Here is a 14,574-nt window from a genome sequence, read left to right as displayed (position 1 = left end):
AGTACCGAGGCTTTCAAGACAGGGACGTCAGCCAGCAATCGTGGGTAGGAAAGGGGAGGAATTCGGGGAGATGATGGTGGAGTGAAAAGAATCACTGCGTACTGCGTGCAAATCGGAGATTTCGAAGGTCTTACATTTCTGTCCGTCTATGCGATTGACAAGAGTGATTTGATTTGCTCCAACCCAAAAGAGGAACAAAGGGAAAAACTAAAAAAAAAAAAAAAAAAAGAAGAAAAAAAGAAAAAGTATTTGAGACCGGGGTGAAATCCCCGAGGCCCAAGACCGAGAAGCGTATAGTAGAGTTGATAGGATGGCGGTGGCTGGGGATGGATGGGACGGCACCGACCACCAGGCTAAGAGATCGCTCAGACTGGGGGGGGAAGGGAAATAACAACGCGTGCGAGAGAAAAGGAAACAATCAGAGTCGTCACCGCCGATCGGACCTGGTCTAGTAGTGCATCAGCAACAATCAAATTACGAGGGTCGAAGGGAGCGAGAAGCAAATAAGAAAGATTGCCAGTGGTGAGAAAGAGAGATCGAGCCCAAGTCACGCAGGCACAAGCCAGTCACACTCCGAGGGGGCGGTGGGCAAATGCGCCTATCGATAACGAGGCCACCCCTCCTTTTGGCTTCTGGCCTTTGGGATGGGGGGATCGAAGGAGGGGGAGGGGGGAGGGGGGAAGTGGGAGAGGTAGACACTTACTACTCATACGTACTTCTAGCCAAGGGATGTTAGTATCCAGGTACTAAGGTAGTATAGTTAAGTACCGTAGTGATTTACTCACTTCTTGTCAATACTGCTGCTGCTGCTGCTGCTGCTGAAGATGTCTCTGCTTCCAGACTCACTTATAACAGGAAAGATTCCCCCTGGACAGAATTGACTCATGCACACCGGAACACCAGAGATGCCTTACATTACCGATAGCGGAGCAAGAGGGGAAGGGGAAAGATGGATCAATGTATTCGTTGTCAACCCCAAGTGGGGACGAAGTGATGGAAATAGTATACAGACTGTCAACACTCAACCTAAAAAGAACACCCGTTCCTTGGTTCGACCTGCGGGCCTTCAGTCAAGTCAATTGAGTAAAACATCATAGATCAATGTGCACTGCAGTACGCAGTACTATACATTGTACAGAATGTACTGTACAGCACCATGATGTTCGATATGCAATGGCGCATTCTTGAGCCAAAGCAGCAGGAATCCACAACATCCACTGTCGACCTTTGTCCTACATAGTACGACCGACCCATCAACCAACCCCACGTGCCTCAGACACATCTTCTCAACACCACCACCACCACCGCCGCCGCCGCCGCAGCAGCAGCAGCAGCAGCAGTGGTTCAACTCAACATGAACCACCAGATTAAAACTGCAGGGCGTTTCATCATCCAACATCCTGCAATGCAACCATCAGGCAGCCAAAACTCAAGAACGACAAAATCTGCCCACCAATGCCCTAGGTATACATTATTCAGCGAGGAAAACTCGGGTTGCGTTGGAAAAAAAAAACCAAAAGGGAAGCAGTTCTTCACCGCATCGAAGGCGAAGAATAGGCCCGAGCCTATCATAACGCGTGGGCCACTCTGAGAACCCAACGGGCCTCCGCTTGACTTTGCTTTTTCGGTGTTAGTTGATGGTGTTGCCGTTAACTCTTCAGAAGTGGGTTTCGTCCGACTACTGTAGGTGTATCCCAAAAGTGTTTAGCATTGACAGCTGTTCTTGTCGATACCCGCTGGAGGTCCTTGATCAGGAAGTAGATTGTCTTGTGGAGGATATTTAATAAACAACCACCACTTTTGGCTGTAACATAGCTAAGTAAACTACTGAGTAAACTACCGGCTCTTCCGATATCCCGTCCAGCGTCGAAGTCAGATGCAAGCCCCCATCCATCCCTCCGTGCCACCACTCCAGTTGGCAACACCGCAGGGTGTCTGTGTCCCTCTTTTCTTCGTGTCCGGCGTCTACCTCAGAATGTCTCACCAGCGTTCTTCAGACGGTGATACAAGCACTGTGCGACTGCGGTTGAACTAGTCAATTGGCCTGCAGGGTAGAAAAAGAAAACAAGGAGCAGGAAGAGTCATGAGGAGCGTTTGGCCGAAAGCCAATACCCCCGTCTCTACCGCCGCAACCACCGCAAAACCATCATCCCATTGTTACTCCCTTAGGTTCAGCCTCATTGTAGCTTGTTACCTTGGAACCAGGAGCTTTCAGAGCTTTCCCCGCGCGTAGAGGGCTTGAAGGATTTCCACTGGATTGGATTGCAGCTCTTGGGTCAAGATCATGAGTAACTCGTCGGCTATACTGTACATCCATGCGTTCTCGTGCATAGGTCCAACGAGCGAACTGCCATACCATCAGCCATTGCACCGTGAAGAAGCATTAGTAGACTCAGCCCCCTGATAACACTCCCATAGCTCTTGCACTTCGAGAATTACTCTCGAAACGCGCAGCAGTACACCCTGCAAGATCCATCGGAGACCCTCCCAAGACCATGTAGACAAACCCTCAGAATGCAGCCTGCCTCAACAACCCCTCAAAGCTACGGTATGCCTGTTAAACAACTCTCACTTCCACCAAGTGCTACCAAAGAGCAAGTCTACACCCCAAGATAGATATTGGAAGTAAAGCCTACCTCCAGCCGCCAAGCCAGCAGTCCCAACCCACCGGAGTACTGCACATAGTATGAAGAAAGAAATTACCGCAACGCCATTTCCGCTGATCGACGGTACGGATCTCGCGGGCCAGAGCAAAAAGAAGATCCCAAGAGCATCATGCAGGACATATAGCTCAGGGTTTTCCGTCCATAGTCCTTTCGAGGAGAATTCTCTTCCACTGGGGGGTGCGTGCGAGCGTGCGTGCGGCTTCTGTAATGTCTCCTGGCAGCTGCAGCAGCGGGCCTAGACCAACCACCCAGTCCGATGAGTCACTGCCTTGTCTTGCGTGTTGCTGGCTACGACCTACCTACCTGGTACATGAGATCCGATTTGGTTGTGTTGTGTCCTGTACCTAGTACCTGATGTAGACTTTTCCAATTTGTTCATGCCCAACATCCATCTCAGCGCATCTGGATCGACCAGTGTGGGCTCCACGTGCTGGCGGGAGATCAGATCAAGGGGCGAGGAGAGATGCATGCTTGGTTTCGTAAAGGACATAAGAGCTGCTGCTGTGAGTCATGGCGGGAACAGCTATACGGAAAGTCGATCTACCGGAGTTTTCTTCTGTAAGGCTCGAGAGAAGAATCTCGTCATGACGTCCACGGTTAAATGTGATGAAGAGGATGTTCTGGAGATCCATTGCGTGGCCTTGGGGTATCAGGGCTTGACCGAAATAGCCCGAGATTGATTGAATGAAATGAGTTTAGGCGCAGCCGAGAGACAAACCTCACCCGAAATCATTCATTCTGTATGCTTTGGTTTTTCTTTGGTAGAATACAAATGTTAACTTACTCTCCCCGATTGAACTGAGGAAAACATAAGACATGACAGCTGCGGAATCGATACTAGAAGGCAACACAGAAGAGAGAAAAAGACAACTGGTTGTTTACAGAAAACCCCCGGATCCTCCGAGCCTGATAACCCATTACAAATCCCCTTAATAGAACAAGTTGCATTTCGTTGCTCCACAGAATGATCAAGGTAGGTTTCCAGTGCCATGGTGTGAAGACGCTCGTATCATGGACTCCTGGTCCCGACCCCTACTCGCGTTGCGCCTTGGGAAGTTTCGGAGGCTCGTCGCCATAGACCTCCCTATACTCGCGAAGGTAACGCTCCTTGTCTTCTCGGTAGGCCTGGTCGTAAGCCTGTCGTCTGGTGTTAGTGCTTTCCAACGCGGCCACGGCTACGATCTGATCTTGAACATTACCTTTCTCTCCTCCGGCGCTAGTGCCTTCCACTCGGCACTGATACGTGGGCTCCGCTCAGACATGGGAAGACTGGCGATGTGAGGATCTTGGAATCGAGTCTTGGTGAAGTGGGCATAAGGAGGTAGAGGGCGGGCAACGAGGCGAGGGTCATCGATCAGGTTAAGTCTCGATTGCCGCTTGCCGGTAAGTTTAGTAAGCTTGCGCCGGGCCTTGTTGGCGTCCCGGATCTGAGCAGGAGTGTAGGAATTGATCCAATCAGCCATGATTTTCTCGTTCAATTTCTTGTTCTCCTCCGCAATGCGTGCGTATTCCTGGTTTGAAGTCAAATCGTTAGCATCGATCTTCCACATATAGCAAGGAGCTTAGCAGTACCTCCGTCTGCTCGGCTCTCAGGCTCATAATGCGCTCTTGAATTTCGTTGATCATATATATGCCCTTCATATGCAAACCCTCCTTGGAGATCTGTTTCCCGGCTTCAGCGCGAGCCACAGCATAGACCGTTGTGGGATGCAGCTGAGGCGGAGTGAGACATAGGGCCTTGCATTCCTTGATCTGCTGCTTCTTCTCGCGCAGAGTCAGCTTCTCTTCCTCTTCGGGAGTCAGAGGCTTCTTCTCCTTCTTCGTGGCCTTCTTCGCGGCCTTCTTCGTGGCCTTCTTCGTGGCCTTCTTCGTGACCTTCGTCTTTCCCGTCTGCGCCTTCGGCTTCTTCACTTTGGCGGTCCCCTTGGACTCGGTTGCCTGCACCTTTCGGACCTTGGGGATCGATTTGGCCGCCTTGGGCTCTGAAGACTTGGCTTCAGCTGCAGTCGCGTATGTGTTCGTCAAGCTTCGGGACAGAACAGGGGCGCGTGCCGCAATTGGACCAACGAAACGACCACGGGACAACATCGAAAGACGTTGAGCATGAGCGTGAGAGATCATTTGACGGACGGGGCGTGAGAAAGCATCGCTGATGTTGAGATGCTGGAGGAACACGCCTCCCTGGCGAACGAGTTTCGCGGGCATGGTTGCGGCACTAACGCTAAAAGGGCCAACGTAAACATGGGAACATTGATCGGAGTGGAAGCTGGAGATAAAATTCGGATAGGAGACCGACAGAGGGAGAGATACCTACCAAGTGAGTCGCGTGGATCAGTTCTCCTTCTGTATGAAGGTGAATCTGGTTCTGTTTTCTCCTTCGCAGGGGTACAGACCGGAGCTCAGTGACGGAACCGGAAGAGGTTGGGAAGGTCAGGTCACGGGTGGAAACTGCAAGGCACGCGTAGCGTAGCTGCCCGCCCACCCATAAGATCCACTGCATACTCCGTACGGAGTACTTAGGTCATAATCCTATCGGGAAGAGCTGGGCTATCACACGTGACTAGTCAGTCGGTCGCCGCTCGATTACTATTAGTCACGTGACGACCGACCCTGCTCAACTGCGGCCCGTCCGAGTCTCCCAATTAATGCCGGGCCAAGAATACAACCCAACGGAGATACAACATCTACCTCAGCCTTCTCCGACTGAGACTTGCCACCCCGCGCCAACCATCGGCATACTAATCACCCGGTATAACTTGGAAAAGACCTGAATGGAAGGGTAAACATCCACTTCACTATCCTATCCAAATCCAAGTGCTCGAGCTTTCTTGAGTCTCAGTAATACTCACTCATCGTTGGCCTGCAACAATGGCTCGCCACGGGGATACTCGCTCACCATCACCTGTAGGCAGCACATACTCCTCATCCAGACGGAGTCGCAGAGACGATGATCGCTATGAGAGGAGCAGGCGCGACGATGGCAGGAGTTACCGCCGCTCACGCAGTCCAGAGGTAGGTCCTTGTGCCCCAGTTCGCCTTATTAAATTGGGACTTATGTCTAATCTGTTCACCGCCGACTTAGCGACGATATCGTGACCGTGAACGCGATCGCGACCGAGACTCCTACCGGAGGCGCGACCGCTCCGTAGACAGACGTGACGACTACCGCGATGAAGACAGTTATCGCCCCAGCCGTCGGGATCGCTCTCGCGATCGGCGCCGATCCAGAGACCGAGACGATCAGCGGGATTACCGCCGAAGAAGCCGCGATAGGGACTACCGAAGCAGGCGAGAAGATTCCCGGGATCGGGCACGGAGACGGACAGATGATTCTGCTGACTTGAAGCACAAGTCTAGACGGGACGACAGCCGGGATCGGGCCAGACGCTCGCGGTCCAGGTCTCGTGATGTAAGCTAGCCCGGTCCTTTACTATTTTATGAATCAAGGCTGACATGCTCATCGTAGGCATCGAAACCGTCGACTCCAGCAACACCCGCCGCCCAAACAGAAGACGATAAAAGGGCGGAACGGCGCGCGAAACTGGAGGCATGGAAACAGAAACAAGCCGCGGAAAAGGAGCGCAAACAGCGGGAAGCTGCGGCGGCTGGTGGAGCTAGAAGCATTCTAGAGGAGATCGATAGAAAGTCTGGTCTATCGCCGGCTGTCGGTTCGCCTCAATCTCCGGCAACGCCGGCTGTTGAAGCGGCACCCGCTACGTATGCAGGAAAGTTTGATCCGAAGGCTATCGCAAAGAAGGGAACATCCACATCTTCGCCCGCACCGGCTGTGTTGGGCAATGATGTTGCTGTTCCACTCCCGTCAAAGCCCTCCGCCACGACCTCTGGCAGTCCTGCTCCGGCCACGAGCAGCTCTTCATGTACGTTCCCGCCTCATATCTATGCGTATCAGTTCCAGACTAACTTGAGCGTTCTAGCCACCTTAAAGGCCAAGGGTAATGTAGGAAGATTTGGGCTAGGAACCAGGCAGGCTGGGGAGGCCGAGAAGTCCACTGCTACACGAACCTTGGGATTTGGCGAGGAGGAGTCAACGCGACGGAAGCTCGAGAGGCTACCCACCCCGCCTCTAGAGGATTCGAAAGATATCAACGGAACCACAGGTGGCGGGGCTGAAGAGGAGGACGAGGATGACGTCGACATGCATGAGGGGGGCACCGAGGAAGAGAATGCGGCAGCTGCGCGGGCAGCGGCCGAACGACGAGAGGAGCGTTTGCAATTGGCTCAATCCACGGACACCTCGCAGGAAGCTAATGGTGATACTGTCATGGAAGACGCAGCTGACAACCAGGCTCCCGACAGCATGGAAGTTGATGCTCAGGAAGAAGAGGAGGAAGTCGATCCATTAGATGCTTTCATGTCCGAACTAGCCGAGACTGCTCCTCCGAAGAGAACGGGTGGCGCGAAGTTCTCGCGCGCCAAGGAACAACAGCCCGAGGCCATTTTCGGTGATGAGCACGATGTCGACGTGACGGCTGTTGGCGAAGGAGATGCCGATGACTTCCTTGCGATTGCCAACAAGGCAAAGAAGAAGAAGGACATCCCCGCGGTTGATCACCACAAAGTAGAATACGAGCCGTTCCGGAGAAAGTTCTACACCGAACCCTCTGATCTGGCGCAGATGAGTGAGGAGGAAGCCGCAAGCCTGCGGCTGGAACTCGACGGCATCAAAGTTCGTGGTGTGGATGTTCCGAAGCCAGTGCAGAAGTGGTCTCAGTGTGGCTTAGGTGTGCAAACTTTGGATGTGATTGAAAAGCTTGGGTATGAGAAAACCACCTCCATCCAAGCGCAGGCCATTCCTGCGATCATGTCTGGCCGAGATGTCATCGGTGTGGCGAAGACAGGTTCGGGCAAAACGATTGCGTTCTTGATTCCCATGTTCCGGCACATCAGGGATCAACGGCCGTTGGAGAATATGGAGGGCCCTGTCGGTCTAATCATGACGCCTACCCGCGAGCTGGCAACACAGATCCACAAGGACTGCAAGCCATTCCTCAAAGCCCTCAACCTTCGGGCTGTCTGTGCGTATGGTGGAGCTCCCATCAAGGACCAGATTGCGGACCTCAAGCGTGGCGCTGAAATAATCGTCTGCACGCCCGGACGCATGATCGACCTTCTCGCAGCCAACGCTGGCCGAGTCACGAATTTGCGTAGGGTCACATACGTCGTTCTCGACGAGGCCGACCGTATGTTCGACATGGGATTCGAACCGCAAGTGATGAAGATCATGGCCAACATTCGACCTGATCGGCAAACTGTTCTGTTCTCCGCCACCTTCCCGCGGAACATGGAAGCGCTGGCTCGCAAGACTCTTACCAAACCGATCGAGATTGTGGTCGGCGGTAAGAGTGTGGTCGCACCCGAGATCACGCAGATTGTCGAGGTGCGCAACGACGACCAGAAGTTCGTACGCCTGCTGGAATTGCTTGGCAATCTGTACTCGAACGAAGAGAATGAGGATGCGCGGGCTCTCATCTTCGTCGATCGCCAAGAGGCCGCCGATACGCTCCTCCGCGAGCTCATGCGTAAGGGCTACCCATGCATGTCTATCCATGGCGGCAAGGACCAGATCGATCGTGACTCAACGATCGAAGATTTCAAGGCTGGTATCTTCCCGGTTCTGATTGCTACCTCGGTTGCGGCGCGCGGACTCGATGTCAAGCAGCTTAAGCTTGTCGTCAACTATGATGCGCCCAACCATCTCGAAGATTATGTTCACCGTGCTGGACGTACTGGACGGGCCGGGAACACCGGAACGGCTGTCACCTTCTTGACGGAGGACCAGGAACGGTACTCGGTCGACATCGCGAAAGCGCTCAAGCAGAGTGGACAGAAGATCCCGGAACCGGTGCAAAAGATGGTCGACTCATTCTTGGAGAAAGTCAAAGCCGGCAAAGAGAAGGCTAGCGCATCCGGGTTTGGTGGTAAGGGTCTGGAACGACTGGATCAGGAGCGTGATGCTGCGCGTCTGCGTGAACGACGCACATACAAGACCGGCGAAGAAGGGGAGGAGGAAGAGGAGAAGGACGAGAAGAAGAACGAACAAGCCGAAGACCGGTTCAGCAAGGCCATCTCATCCGTCCAGGCCACGGCGTCAGCATCGACCAGTATGCCGGGGGTTCCCAAGGGTATCGATCTTGATGGCAAGATCACGGTGCACAAGACCGAGAAGGATCCCAATAGCACGTCGAAGAACCCACTGGACAAGGTGGGCTCGGCTGTTGCGGACATCCACGCGCGTTTGAGCCGTGCGGGCGTGATGAGATCCGGAGTGCCCATCGACAACCGTGGGCCGGATGCAGGCGCTTTCCATGCCACCTTGGAAATCAACGACTTTCCCCGTAAGTTCATCCTCTATTTACTTCCCGCTACAAATACTGATCCTTGCTACAGAGAAAGCTCGCTGGGCTGTCACCAACCGCACGAACGTGGCGAAGATCCTGGAATCCACGGGCACGTCGATCACCACCAAGGGCAGCTTCTACGCGACAGGCAAAGAGCCTGGACCTGGCGAGAACCCCAAGCTATACATCCTGGTGGAGGGCGAGACCGAGCTGGCGGTCACGAACGCGATGCGCGAGTTGATGCGGTTGCTGAAGGAGGGCACGATCGCGGCGGCGGACAGCGACGCCCGGGCGCCGGTGGGTGGACGGTACAATGTCGTTTAGTGGCGAGGGTTCGGAGTTTGTATTATAGATACAGTGACCATGCTTCTTGTCTGCATTGTAGTAAAAGTAGCCTGCTAGGGTATTCACCATTGCGCCATTTTTATACGGAATCCCATATATCACCTCGCACATATCAAGAAACAAATCCAAACCAACACAGAAAGTACCAAGCGTATCCCAACTCCACAAGAAATGACAACCCACACCCTCACCATCCACCGACACCCAGTATGTACACCCCCAACCCTTACTACGTACTCAATCTCACTGCCACCGCCTCGCCTCAGCCGCCCCATCCGCATCCCGAGCCGCCACCTCCGCCCGACTCGCCTCATTCAACGTCTGCGCCTGGGTCTGCGTCTTCTGGGCCGCCAACTTCGACCCCAATTTGCCCTTGTTGGCCGAACTGCTCGCCGACTCGGCACGTCGCTATCCCCCGTCAGACATACATTAGCCGGTTCCCTTTCAATTCAAGCATCGCGGGGGATCTCGCGTGGAGCAGGGGGATATGGTAAGGGTAGTGGTAGTGGGGAGGGGGGAAAGGGAAGACTCACCTGCGCCGCCAACGCAGCGTTGGCCCTTGCGTCCGCGGTGCCCGGTGTCGATGGAGATGTCGCCGTCGCACCGCCGGACCCAGCCCCGACTGTCCTCCCTCCCTCCCCGGATCCCCAGTTTGTGTGAGAGGTGGATTTGGGGAGCGGTGCGCGGGGGCCGGAGGGGGCTGCGGTTGCGGTTGCGGTTGAGGCTGGGGCCGAGTCGGTGTTGGCGGCGCCGAGGACGCGACCTGGTCGGGCGAAGGCGTCGGGCGAGTTGGAGGATTTCGAGCAGATGTTGCCCATTTTTTTTTTGGTGTTGAGGTAGGTAAGAGGGGGAGGGGGAGGTAGGTGGAGAGGTAAGTGTAGGGGAAGCGGCTACGGGGTCCGAGGTGTCGTGCGGGGGTGAAATGGGTGGTGTGTTGTTCGCTTGCTTGCGTGTTTGCGGAGGGGGTGGAGGAAATTAGGTACGCTTCGAGCTGTGTTGGACGGTATGGGCTATAGGATTTGAAGTAGACCGGGGTAACTGCGGGGTGTTGCTGGATGGATGTGGCTGGTGTAGATAGAGTAATACGTGGGATGCAGGGTCCGTTCGATGGGGTCGGAATTGGAGATGCCTGGGATGCGGTGCAGGGCCCGATGCCCGTCGTCCGTCGCCCGTAGGCAGCCGCCGGCACGTGCGGGAGCCGCTAACGCAACGGTCGGAGACTCGGAAGGAGCCTTACTTGGGTTAACTAAGGGGGTGCCCGTGGTAAATTGCTGATGGCGCTGTCGTTGGTGGGATCTCTCTGTTGATAACAGTTGTATAGAAGGATACTGTAGTTAGTGGTTAGTGGTTGGTGGTTAGTGGGCTAGCTAAAGTTAGGCCTTGTCGAGGATGTTGGTCTCTTCAGCTAGAACGCTCCGGAATATCACTTCTCAGTGTGGCCGGTTGATTGAGTTAGAAAACAGTAACACGGTATACTGTGGTTATTGTTGTCGAGAGTTGCAATTGCTAAGTTATTGAGGATGTTGAACAAAACCTCAGGCATCCATCTCCAAGGCGGCAGAAATTCGGCGGGCAGAATCCGATCCCAGAGATTTCCCGCCCGGAGTCTGGACCGCCCTGCGAAGTCTCAGTGGATGGATGAATGGACATCCTTCGCAGACTCGGACAGATTACCTCTCCTGCTGCTTTCCATCATTTGAACGCAGGTGAATCAAACTATGAAATCATTCAAAATAAATCCGTCACATTTGAAAAGAACTTCAAATCGTCTAACGAAACACCAACTTACGAGAACTCTGACAATCACTGGGGGCACGATTGGCTAACCGGCCAGACATGACGCCATCTCCCAAGGTCCTCGTTGCTCGACCCCTCGTCCACAAGGTCCTCAATTTTTTCCCCTCCGATTAGATCTTCTTCCCTTGGTTCCTCCCGTATTGCGACCGTATCGGTACCGAAAATACCTGCCCTATTCGCCCTACTCCCCCTACTCCCCCTACTCCCTACACTTAACTCCTCCCCCGAAAGTTCCCTGAAGAATTGGTGGTACTCAGTACTCCGTACTCAGTACTCAGTACCCTTGAATATCCTGGACTCGATGGACTGCTAAATCCCACATCGGTTCCCTACATGCGCCCTCATGCTGGCCCCCAAGGTCCTCAGGCTCTTTTGCCCGCTCACTCCAGGCGGTCTGTCTTTTCTCTCCACGCCTCTTGGTGACTCTTGCCCATAGTCTCTGTCGCACTACAGGGTTTTAAGCTACCGCTGGACGATCCATTGCAGATTCTGCTGTTCTAATTGGTATGTGACCTGTCGTGTCCGCTCGCGTGGTGGAGGGGCGACGAGAACTGGGCTGACTTGCCACACCTGCAGTTGGCGACCGAACAAACCCAAATAGTCCTCAGAACAGACCATCAGTCTATTTCCCACAAGTCCCCGCTCCTATCGGTCGTCAGGGCGGAGGGTTCCGTAAGACCGTGACTTAATCGACTCCTTCTAAGGCATAGATCGCTCGTCTTCCTTGCACGGAGTTACCATCCATGACCTTCCCTTCACACGACACCATGGCCTCGCACACGAAGAAAGACGATTTCTGTCTGGAGTGCCACTGGGAGGCATTCCATCTGGATGCAAAAGACCCGGAGGAGCCTACCGGGGCGGAGGCTCCAGGGCCTCAGTGGAATTGTTCCGAGGAAGAGCACCAGACACTCCCCCACTGTGAGGTCGGGGAGGACTGCCCCGTCGACGAGGATTGCTGTGACATGGACAATTGCTCCGTCACCTGCCCGTCGGTCTGCGACGGGTTCGTCGACTGCGAGGAGGCCGCCGTGTGCTCTGTATCACATTGCGACGACGCTCACTGCAATGATACCCATTGCGACAGCACGGACCCGGTGTGCTTCGACGAGCACTGCTTCGGCAGTGGCACCCACGCCGACGGCGAGCACAGCCTCGAGGCGTTATTAGCTTTGGGCTCGCCGCTGAACCTCGAGTCAAGCGACCTCCTGTCGCCGACCGCACTGCCCCCGGTGCCGGGCGAGCAGCCCAAGAGCGTCGGGCTCCCTGGGGTTCCCGGGCTCGTGGGTTCCACAGATGCCTTCTTCGCTCCCTTCGCGCCTGTCCCGGTGTCACACTGTCACGCTCACAGCCACCAGCATTTCCAGTGCCACGATTTCTCCAAGGATGCGCACCACGCCTGGTATCCGATGCCCACCTCGGTCAACCCGGCGGATGTCTTCCACATGATGGGGGTGTGTCCGGACCTGACGGCCTGCCATCACCAGTATCATGTGCAGCAGGTGCCGGACTGCAGTGAGCATCCCAAGCCCGGGGACGATTCGACCTCGAATTCATTCACCTGCTTCCACATCAACCCGAACCCGAACCATTCCCACGGCCACAGTCACATCCCCCACTTCCACACCCACCATGCGCCCGAGACGGCCGAGATGACCGACCCAAACACCACGCAAGAACCGCCTATTCCCAATCCCACGACGCACCGCAAACCGTGCCGGACGCACGTTCACCGGTGCCGGACGCACAGCCACGCGCACCACCATTACTCCCCCTACTCCCCGTACTCCCGCCAGTCGCGGTCCAGCGTGAGCTCGCAGCTGAGTCCGGGGGACACGCCGCCCCCGCTGGACGGAGGCTCGTCGTCCGTGCTGACCAGCCCGGAGTACATCCCGGAGGAGGCCCACGTGTGTCGATGGACGACGACGGTGGACGGGGTCAAGAAGCCGTGCGGCGCCACCTTCTCGGACTCGTGCGGTCTGCAGGAGCATCTCATCGGCAGCCACATGGCCACCGTGGAGGGGGCCAAGGGGACGGGGTATTACTGTTGCTGGGAGGGGTGCCATCGGCCAGACGAGCCATTTTCGCAGAAGTCGAAGCTGCAGGGGCACTTTCTGACGCACAGCAACTGTACGTTTGACCGTGTCTGCATAACCCATTGCTGACTTTGCCGACTTTGCTGACTTGGGGTAGACAAAAACTTCAAGTGTTCGGTCTGCGGCAAGTTCTTTGCGCGGCAGGCGACGCTGGAACGGCACGAGCGCAGCCACCGCGGGGAGAAGCCGTACAAATGCGCCGAGTGCGGCAAGTCGTTTACCGACAGCAGCGAACTGAGTATGTCGTCGGATGCCTGTTCGCCGATGGATGACTAACTTGGGTGCATAGAAACGCATTCGCGGACTCATACGGGCGAGAAGCCGTTCAAGTGCACGTATCCGGGGTGTAACTTCCAGACGGGCGATGTAAGCACACCTTGGTTGATTGATTGATAAGGAGATAGAAACTGACGGAGTGCAGTCGTCCAACATGTCCAGTCACCGCTTGAGTAGGTCCCCACCTTTTTCTGGAAGCGAAGAAATATACTGACGGGTCCAGCACACGGGGAACGACGACATAAATGCCATTACCCGGGGTGTACGAAGAGCTTCACTCGACATGGTGGGTGGTCGATGCAGATGCTTGGGCTTGATTGAGAGACTGACGGGCGATAGATCAATTGAAACGACACCTCAAAAGCACCCACAAGGACAGCGGCGGCAGCAACAGCAGCAGCAGCATGACGATGCCCTCGCCCTCGCCACTGACCGATCAATTCGGCCTGACGCTGGCCGAGGTGGCGTGACCTACTTCTTCGGAAACAATTCCCAAATTTTACAGAATATTGATACGATACCCCACAGTATATACATTGAAGGTTGAACTTCTGAACGGTCTGGATGTATTCTAGAATGGATATAGGAATAATCCCCAGTACCCCAGTACCCCATAACAACCAACCCATAGCATCATAGTAACCTTTTCTGGTATATTTATTCCTCCCCCGCCCTCTCCTCCAACCCCTCAACCGCCCCCTTCAACTCCCGCACCCGCTGCCCGACCCTCCGCCGCACCTCCTGCCGCACCCCATCCTCAATTCCCTGCGGATTCAACCCGGTGTCGATCCGCACCTCCTCCTCCCCGCCCGCCGCGCCCAGCAGCTTCTCCACCCCGGACCGCCCCGCCGCGTCCAGCAGCGACACGTCCCGCGTGTACAGCGTGTACACCGCCAGCAGCTCGTTCAGCGCGTCGCGCGCCGCCTCCCGGTCCGAGGCCGCGTAGATCGTCGCCGCGTCCGTGCTTTCGGTGGCGATTTCGAATTCGTCTTTGGCTGTCTCGTAGCTTCGCTTATTAGTTGGGTTTGGGTGGGG

General features: G+C 55.2%; 7 protein-coding genes across 7 annotated transcripts; 3 read left to right on the top strand and 4 right to left on the bottom strand.

The window, feature by feature from the left end:
* Positions 1-912: 912 nt before the first annotated feature.
* On the bottom strand, positions 913-1,452 carry BO66DRAFT_396560 (uncharacterized protein). Its single transcript, XM_025648504.1, has one exon. It carries the CDS (start codon positions 1,397-1,399, stop codon positions 1,124-1,126), a length of 276 nt encoding a protein of 91 aa, XP_025497762.1. The 5' UTR covers positions 1,400-1,452; the 3' UTR covers positions 913-1,123.
* A 394-nt stretch (positions 1,453-1,846) lies between these two features.
* BO66DRAFT_396559 (uncharacterized protein) lies at positions 1,847-2,206 on the top strand (the record flags this gene model as incomplete). The annotated part of the gene is made up of 1 exon (XM_025648503.1): positions 1,847-2,206. A coding segment is annotated over exon 1 (154 nt), but the record flags the coding sequence as incomplete, so codon positions are not given.
* Positions 2,207-3,388: 1,182 nt separating this feature from the next.
* On the bottom strand, positions 3,389-5,071 carry BO66DRAFT_396558 (HMG-box domain-containing protein). Its single transcript, XM_025648502.1, has 4 exons — positions 4,981-5,071; positions 4,239-4,887; positions 3,866-4,177; positions 3,389-3,803 (listed from the first exon to the last, which is right to left on the bottom strand). Exons 2-4 carry the CDS (start codon positions 4,869-4,871, stop codon positions 3,699-3,701), a joined length of 1,050 nt encoding a protein of 349 aa, XP_025497760.1. The 5' UTR covers positions 4,872-4,887; positions 4,981-5,071; the 3' UTR covers positions 3,389-3,698.
* A 463-nt stretch (positions 5,072-5,534) lies between these two features.
* On the top strand, positions 5,535-9,349 carry BO66DRAFT_406776 (DEAD/DEAH box RNA helicase; the record flags this gene model as incomplete). Its single annotated transcript, XM_025649029.1, has 5 exons — positions 5,535-5,678; positions 5,749-6,075; positions 6,133-6,544; positions 6,602-9,022; positions 9,075-9,349. The coding sequence occupies 5 exons, from the start codon at positions 5,535-5,537 to the stop codon at positions 9,347-9,349; spliced, it is 3,579 nt and encodes a 1,192-aa protein (XP_025497759.1).
* A 264-nt stretch (positions 9,350-9,613) lies between these two features.
* On the bottom strand, positions 9,614-10,197 carry BO66DRAFT_433036 (uncharacterized protein; the record flags this gene model as incomplete). Its single annotated transcript, XM_025650677.1, has 2 exons — positions 9,904-10,197; positions 9,614-9,778 (listed from the first exon to the last, which is right to left on the bottom strand). The coding sequence occupies exons 1-2, from the start codon at positions 10,186-10,188 to the stop codon at positions 9,614-9,616; spliced, it is 450 nt and encodes a 149-aa protein (XP_025497758.1). The 5' UTR covers positions 10,189-10,197.
* A 1,737-nt stretch (positions 10,198-11,934) lies between these two features.
* Positions 11,935-14,009, top strand: BO66DRAFT_337477 (C2H2-type zinc finger protein; the record flags this gene model as incomplete). The annotated part of the gene is made up of 6 exons (XM_025644329.1): positions 11,935-13,297; positions 13,361-13,501; positions 13,553-13,629; positions 13,685-13,712; positions 13,763-13,825; positions 13,879-14,009. The coding sequence occupies 6 exons, from the start codon at positions 11,935-11,937 to the stop codon at positions 14,007-14,009; spliced, it is 1,803 nt and encodes a 600-aa protein (XP_025497757.1).
* A 75-nt stretch (positions 14,010-14,084) lies between these two features.
* Positions 14,085-14,545, bottom strand: BO66DRAFT_476182 (uncharacterized protein; the record flags this gene model as incomplete). The annotated part of the gene is made up of 1 exon (XM_025653302.1): positions 14,085-14,545. A coding segment is annotated over one exon (349 nt), but the record flags the coding sequence as incomplete, so codon positions are not given.
* Positions 14,546-14,574: the final 29 nt, after the last annotated feature.

The sequence above is a fragment of the Aspergillus aculeatinus genome, assembly GCF_003184765.1.
Source record: "Aspergillus aculeatinus CBS 121060 unplaced genomic scaffold BO66scaffold_94, whole genome shotgun sequence".
Taxonomy (NCBI): domain Eukaryota; kingdom Fungi; phylum Ascomycota; class Eurotiomycetes; order Eurotiales; family Aspergillaceae; genus Aspergillus; species Aspergillus aculeatinus.
The sequence above is the reverse complement of the archived record's forward strand: the minus strand, read 5'-3'. Positions and strand labels throughout refer to the sequence as shown.

Bases quoted from the DNA above. Each gene is read 5' to 3' on its own strand.
- BO66DRAFT_396560 (XM_025648504.1), bottom strand. From the start codon at position 1,399: ATGTTGGATGATGAAACGCCCTGCAGTTTTAATCTGGTGGTTCATGTT.
- BO66DRAFT_396558 (XM_025648502.1), bottom strand. From the start codon at position 4,871: ATGCCCGCGAAACTCGTTCGCCAGGGAGGCGTGTTCCTCCAGCATCTC. The intron at 4,178-4,238 runs GTACTGCTAAGC...ACTTCAAACCAG, and splicing joins TGAGAGCCGAGCAGACGGAG to GAATACGCACGCATTGCGGA. The intron at 3,804-3,865 runs GTAATGTTCAAG...ACCAGACGACAG, and splicing joins TAGCGCCGGAGGAGAGAAAG to GCTTACGACCAGGCCTACCG.